Source organism: Microtus ochrogaster, linkage group LG2 (assembly GCF_000317375.1).
Source record: "Microtus ochrogaster isolate Prairie Vole_2 linkage group LG2, MicOch1.0, whole genome shotgun sequence".
Lineage (NCBI taxonomy): Eukaryota > Metazoa > Chordata > Mammalia > Rodentia > Cricetidae > Microtus > Microtus ochrogaster.
Genome location: NC_022028.1, coordinates 53,993,957 through 54,001,290, shown reverse-complemented (window position 1 = coordinate 54,001,290; position 7,334 = coordinate 53,993,957). Strand labels below are relative to the sequence as shown.

Genomic DNA, 7,334 nt, shown 5'->3' with positions numbered 1-7,334 from the left:
CAGGTGTTCTTCCTTTTCAGGAAGTCATTGTATCTGTAAGGTATCCCCCTCCTCCCAGTCTAACACTATGGCTGGGCTCCTGCCGTTATTGTCAATGCTCTGCCTTAATCTCTTCATGTTCATTTTTTTTGGTGAGAGTGGTCCTCCATCAAGCCTAGCTAAGTAAGACCAAATGCTTGACACCAGCAGTGGACACATTGTTAGTCACCCGCACTCATGGTCTGGGGTGCGAGGACATGGTCTAAGGCCTGGGCGTGCAGGAACACAGGATGGGAGGGACCAACAAGAGCCTCAGGAGGCAGCTCTGTGGGGCTGGAAGGTGAGATACCCCTGGTTTACAAGAAAGTTATGTGACTGATTTGAGTAATTTGTAAGCTAACAGAGAGACAGAGTCCCAGACGTTGAGGACCAGAAAGGGTTTAGTTCACCTGACTGAAGGAATTAGCAGATCAGAGCTTTCCCGCTTAGCAGTGGGGCTGGGATAAAGGGTGAGAGCAGGGGATCCTGGATGGGTATTGGCAAGGCAGTGCAAAAAGCCTGAGGCTGAACAACTAGAAACGGAGTTACAGACACTTGTGAGCTGCCATGTAGCTGCTGGGTCCTCTGCAAGAGCAGCTAGTGCTCACTCATTGCTGAGCCTTGATGATATGAACGTAAGCCAGGGACTCTTGCTACTCATCTGTTAGTATGTAATTGTCCAGCCCTAGTGACCCACTTGCCTTTCCGAGGGTGCTTCGCCTTCAGCAGGTCAACAGCCATGGCAAGAGGCAGCAGCAGAACGGGCAGGGCCATCCACAGCAGAGCTATCCTGGAGTCTGAAATTCAAACCCCAGTGTGTCATGAGAGTAGGAAAACATGAAGATGGCTCTTTCAGAGGTGCAGCTGAGGACGGGTCTCTCCTGTCTCACAGAAGCCAAGAGAAGCAGGCAAATTTAGCTTTGGTGCTCCCTCCACCCCATTTTCCTTCTTTTTCCAGTTACATCTCTACATCGCAGGATCCGTGGCGGAACTATCGTGATACAACATAAAGTCTCCCAGGCTGTAACTACAAGGATTTTGAGGAGAATCAATTTCTAGTGCAGAAAATATCCACAAGAGAGAGAAAGAGAGAGAGAGAGAGAGAGAGAGAGAGAGAGAGAGATATGACCTGAGGACAAACTTTGCAAATGACATAGATTTATTTTTAAAAGATTTGTTAACAATCTACCCTATGAGAGAGAAGAAAAAAGTAGGAGGAAGAAAAGAAGATAAAAGGAGGAAAATTGGGGAGGAAGAGGAGGAGGAATGGAGGAAGAGGAGGAGAGGCAGCAGCAGCAGCAGGCTGAGAGTGGGGTGCACACTTGAAAGCCCAGCACCTGTGGCGTGGAGGCAGGAGGCAGAAGTCCCAGGCCAGCCTGCGCACACCAATCCCTCCCTCAAACAAAACACACAGAGCCCTGTGAGTCAGTTTCAATCATCTGACACTTAGTTCCCACACCAGAGGATGGCATGCAGACACCAACCTGAGAGGGAAAACCATGCAGCCTTCTCCTCGCCCCAAGGGAGGCTGATGGAGCAGGTCATATTCACCACCGAGCCGTTTGTGACCTGCAGAAGCGTCTCCACCTGGAACAGCCCCTGGCTCCCTTGATGAAAGGCCTCGGAAAACGATGGCACAGCCCTTCCGCCTCTGTCCCTCCACTGCACCTGGGGCCGTGGGAACCACCCATCAGATGTACATCTCAGCTGCAAGCCTCCATCCTTCAGGACCTCCTGGGTGATCCGCGGGGTGGAGCCCACCGCTGGGGACAGAGACCAAGGAGGCAGAGATCAGCAACTTCCCCGAGGGAGGGAGGGGGTGGTGAGAGCCACTTGGGGAGGATAGCAGAGCTCAGGGCCAGTGGCCCCCTCTGGGAGCTGGGACTGGCTACAGGTTTCTTGTCCTGGTTTCCTATTTTTGATTCCAAAATCTTCTGGGAGGAATGATTTAGGAAGTAAGAAGATAAAATTTCCAATATATATATATATATTTGTAACCTGGACTCCCATCTCTTTCCTCCTTGCACTGACAACAAAGTGACTTTGATCAGACAGGAGACACATGGACAACATGGAAGAAACTTAGAGTTAGGAGATGTTTCTCAAAGCAGAGACAGAAAGCGATGTAGAAGTCCTCCAGGCATTCTATGCCCCTGCTCATTCATTTAGACTGGCATTCGGAGAGAGAAGTATGAAGGGTAGCCAGGATTTGAGCCTATGTCCTCGACAGCATTTGCTGGCCTTGGAGAGCTGGTTCTGGGGTGATTTTTGTCGCCGTCCTAGGAGCACACCAAGACTGTCAGTCTTTATGAAAATTCTGTGTAGGTGGTAGATCCAGCTGAGTCCTCAAATTACTACACCTGAAAATTACATAGTTCTCAGAATCCCAGTAGCACTAAAATAACAAGTCTTGCATGAAATTATGGGGAACATTCCCAGATTTCCTGGAACCCATGGCTGCTTTATGGAGGTGCTTGAGAGCCCTGCTTTCCTGATTGTTCTATACTTAAAATTTTAAACCACAGGGAACGCCTGGTACCGCCAGTCCAGCCAAGAACTCATGGTGGTGAAGCTTGTTATTTTGCTAAATGAATGCAGTATCAGACTGTTCTCCAAATTCTTTATCTCTGTACCCTTAGATTATTAGTACTGCTCTCAGACCCCTACAGAGAAGTTTCTTTGGGCAACGGATGGTCATTAAGACAGAAGCTCACAACTGTCAAAGTGAGGAGAAGCAGTGTCAGTGGGGGGTGCTCAGGCACAAACAGGACCTCTGTATCCTGGGACCTCTGTATCCTGGGACCTCTGTATCCTGGGACCTCTGTATCCTGGGACCTCTGTATCCTGGGACCTCTGTATCCGGGGACCTCTGTATCTGGGGAGCTCTGTATCCCGGGACCTCTGTATCCCGGGAGCTCTGTATCCCGGGACCTCTGTATCCCGGGACCTCTATATCCCGGGACCTCTGTATCCCGCCCCTGCCACCCTGCCGCCCATGGCTAAGCGACCATCATGGAAAGGTGAGAGAGAAAAGTTGAACGAGTCAGAGGTTCGGGGTGGGCTCTGTACTGAAACTGTCTGAACGTGACAGGAACTCTGTGCTCAGACAGGGACTCTTGGCAGCTGCCATTGCCAACACAAGATCTGCACAAGATCAAGCCTTCCAGCAGGGAAGAAAGAGGGAGGGGATCACAAGCCTCACCCCTAGCTAAGGAGCTGTGGACAGTGGATGGCTTCAGGGGAGGGGTGAGTCAGTTCTCTTTGTGTGTGGGAACCTCACCCCTTATTCTCAAAGGGGCAAGAAGAAATTTCCTAGCAGAATGTTTTCCCAGGAAGATAGTGGCCTTCCCCTCTCCCACCCAGGAGATTCCGAGCACAAGGTCACTTAGCTCAGCTCAGCCAGCCAGCCACCTGGTACAGGCTGATAAAGATGGCCTGACTCAGGAACAGTGGCCTTGCTCTAAGAACAAGGAAAAGAATGGGAGGGAGCAAAAGTCCTTGTACTGTGCCAAAGCATCTTCAAAGATTCTCTTTGTAGTTATGCCTTTAAAAGCTCACCCCACAGAGGAGATACAACTCCTCTCTACCTTGTTGTAATGGGGATGGAGATGAGTTCCAAACATGTTTGTATTATGCTGATTAAACCTTGCTTATTACAGTCTGGGCCTCCCTGGTGGTCTCTCTCTGGGGGTGGTAATCTGGGCACAACAGTGGCTGTGACTCCTGGTAGGCTGACCATGCCCGAGGGGATGGCTCCACGCCCATGAGTATAGACAGGATAAACTGGAGTTGATGGGTTATTAAATTAAAAAAAAAAAGAGGATAGGAAGTTGGGGGGTAAAGAAGGGAGGGTAGATCTTGGAGGAGTTAGGTGGAAGGAGTTGGGGGTGAATATGATCAAAATTCTCAGAGAAATAGTAAAAAATATTGATTTAAAAACTTCAAACCAGCGTGCCTGAAGTTGTGATCTTGCAGTATCTATGGTGGTGACTACATTGAAAGTTCAATATAAACTTGAAAATGAATGAGCATGGTGAATATTTGGGGGGCAGAAATATCTCCCAGTAACTAGCCTATGTCACAGTGTTAAGCTGGAGAAGCCCAAGAGCTGCCTGGAATCCTTACCCATCACCTGCACATCCACACGGGCCTCCTGGTAGACACCGTCTTTCCCGAAAAGGCACCGGTACCTCCCATCATCTGAAGTTCGGGCATCGTGTATCCGCAGGGTCAGCTTTCCCTCGTGCACGGCATCTCTCATCACCACAGTCCTCCCTCTGTATTCCGCCATCTGCTCTCCCGCCGAGTGGGCCCCGCCCACATGCACGTGGACTGCGGGGTAGTAGTGGGACCGGACCCACCTCACCTCCATGCTCTGAGCGTCAGCTTCAGGTGACAGGTGACACGTTATTTCTATGTTCTCTCCGACTCGGACAAGGATGGGCTGGGAAGGTCCAATCACCCTTGAGGAAGCTGTTAAATGAACCAACACGGAGAAGTAACTCCACCAATAGGGACACCTCCAGCGAGGTTCAGAACCTGCAAGCGCCCCACGGGAGGTCTGAGGCTCAGGGTCACCCTTGGAGGAGGGTGGGACTCCTGGTCTCAGGGCACCGGAGGTCCTTGCTTAAGGAAGAGCCTGGCTAGCCTGAAGACAAGGCTAGTTAAAGCTTAGACTGCGCGCCAGCAAGGGAACGATTTTATCGCTAAAGCTCTCAGCAGAAAAGGGATACTCCATCACACCCCATCACTGCCGATCTGGCTGATTTTGTGCACCGAGTCAGTCCATGCCTCAGAGTTTTAAAATATGAAATATATCTACTGCTACTCAAATCCTAAGACTGTTATGCGATTAAACAAAGGTTTTTTTGCTGACAATGCAGTGTGAGCAGAGATTCAGAGAGGTGAGGGTGCTGGAGCCCACACCACAAGGGCTAAAAGTGAGCGCCAGGTGGGTGTGGTAACAGAAATCAAAGAAGCCCTTTCCTACGCCAGTGTCTGAAGGAGGCTGCGGAGGTCTGGGCCTGCCATTCCCTTCCCATGCCAACCTAACCAGCACGGGGAAAGTCTGGGCTCCCTTTCTTGTGGGGATCAGGAGGTTTCCTGGTTGCTTTCCACGCCCTGCCCTCTTCCAGGGAGGGGTGTGCACGAGGGTCTCACTCACCCAGCTCTGTCTGGAGTTTCTCTGGAGAAGGAAGAAGAAAAAAAATTTAAGGAATTTTGTCTAAAGGAAAAGAAAGAAACTGTCTTCAGAAATAAAGGTAAGCTTTTCGGTTTATTTAAGAACTCAGTTTTCTTAAAAAATACCAAAAGCAGAAAAATAATTCTTCCCCACGAATCATCTGGTGACACTGATTTTACTTTTTTCACAACAAAAAGCTGTCAGTTTTATCACCATCAATTCAGTTTGCTTTGGCTGCTATTAAGTGCTGGCAAAAAAAATACACACTATTTTTATAAATGAATACTAAGTATGAACTAGATGACCACAAACAAGTATCACTTAGAATCCCTAACTGGGACTGTATGGCACTAATCTAGCATCAACAGAACATTTACTTTTAACTTTTTAATGCATCTTCTTACATTACAATACATCCAGAGTGTCCTAAGAGTCTCTGTTCAATTAAAGGCATTTAAAGACAACACTTGTCACATAATAGCAATGTCACATCAGCTTACTCTATAGTAACATAGTAACACCTTGAGATGCTCGGCCAAGAGGATTGCTGTGGGGTTGAGGCCAGCCTGGACTAGAGAGTGAGACTCGGTCTCAAAAGAAAAACAGAAGCCTGTTTCAGATAGCAGACAGACAGGCAGGCAGGCAGATAGACAGGGGGATACACAGACGAAAGACAGGTAGATGGTGGATAACTAGGAAGATGGGTGGATGATAGATGATGATTGACACACAATTAATAAAAACTCAGAGACTGAAATTGGGGTTCAGCCTGAAGATCTAAGAAGCAAATCAGCCAATCACTGACTCTTTCTTATCTTGACCTCAGTCTGAAAATGGCGATCCTGCTCCAGGAATCTCAGAATGGGACTGAGGCTGAGAGCCGTCTCCTCCCATTTCATAATCCTCCCTAGGGCTGGGATCAGAGATGTGCACCACGGGGATTAAAGTCACGCACCACCCGGTTTCTATGGCAACTAGAGTGGCTACTGGGATTAAAGGAGCATGTCGTTGTTGGCTGGTCTGCAAGGCTGGCCAGTGGGGCTGTTTTTCTTTCCTGATCCACAGGCAAGCTTTATTTAATAAAATACAAGTGAAATGCCGCGCCAGATGAATTATGGATGGATGATAGGTCAACGATAGACTGATAGATGACGGCGATTGGCAGATAGGCATGTGATAGCCAGGGGGTGGAGTAGATTTATGAATGATAGATAAACGGTGGATAACTGATAAATGGTTGATAGGTAGATAGATGATTGACTGATTAGATAGGTAGATAAGACAGGCAGGCAAGTCATGATACTGGACGCTAAATAGATCTTTATCCTTGAGCATGAGGATTTTTCTGGGCTCCCAAAGTCATTCAGTGTCCTTCTCTCTGTCCCTGCTCTAACTTCTAACAACTTAGGCAACAAACCTCACCACTACTGTATTGTGTTTTGATTGTTCTTGTTACTGTTTATTGTCAAGACTATAATTAAGAAGCTGTTACAGAAACCATCTCATGCTGACTAAGCATGTGATTGGTTCCTGGGGGGGGGGGTAACTGGTACAGCACAAGAAAGTGTGTCAGTTGGAGGAATATTTTTATTATATTTCCAGTTGGAGAACTATTCTTGTTATATTTCCAACATATTGAACACCTGGGAGGAAAAAAATCAGCACTGAAGTAAAACACAGAACTTGAAAATGCCTGGAATCCTATGAACTGCCACCTAATCAAGATGCACAGAATGCCTTTCATGAAAATGTTTATGAATTTTAACATATTACTTAAATATCATTAAAGAAAATATGTGTTACTGCCGAGAAGCCCCTCTCCCCCAATGCTTCATGGTGCCCAAGCGGAGCACTGACCTGGCAGGGCAATGACGGCCTCCTTGGCCTCTTCGAGGCCACGGTTGTAGATGAAGCAGGAATAGGTCTCTGAAGTGTCGTTCCTGACCACTAGTGTGTCTTCCACATAGAACAGCCCGTCTTCACCCAGCACGTGATTCTGAGAGAAACTCAACAGCTCTTCTCCCCACGTGGCCTCCCAATAGACCTCGGGCTCAGGGAACCAGCCCTGGGACGTGCATACGAGCTGGATCCCTCCTTCTCCAGCCCCCTCTATGTGGATGTTTGGAGAAGATCC

At 48.2% G+C, this 7,334-nt stretch overlaps 1 protein-coding gene across 1 annotated transcript in view; it reads right to left on the bottom strand.

Annotated features, from left to right (window-relative positions):
- Btnl2 (butyrophilin like 2) overlaps positions 1-7,334 on the bottom strand; it is a 9,106-nt gene that overhangs the window by 1,359 nt on the left and 413 nt on the right. Inside the window, exons 2-6 of the mRNA XM_026785405.1 lie at positions 7,058-7,309; positions 5,183-5,203; positions 4,144-4,491; positions 1,503-1,781; positions 720-815 (exon numbers count right to left, since the gene is read on the bottom strand). Coding sequence (XP_026641206.1) covers positions 720-815; positions 1,503-1,781; positions 4,144-4,491; positions 5,183-5,203; positions 7,058-7,309 — 996 coding nt within the window. The remainder of the gene's footprint in view (positions 1-719; positions 816-1,502; positions 1,782-4,143; positions 4,492-5,182; positions 5,204-7,057; positions 7,310-7,334) is intronic.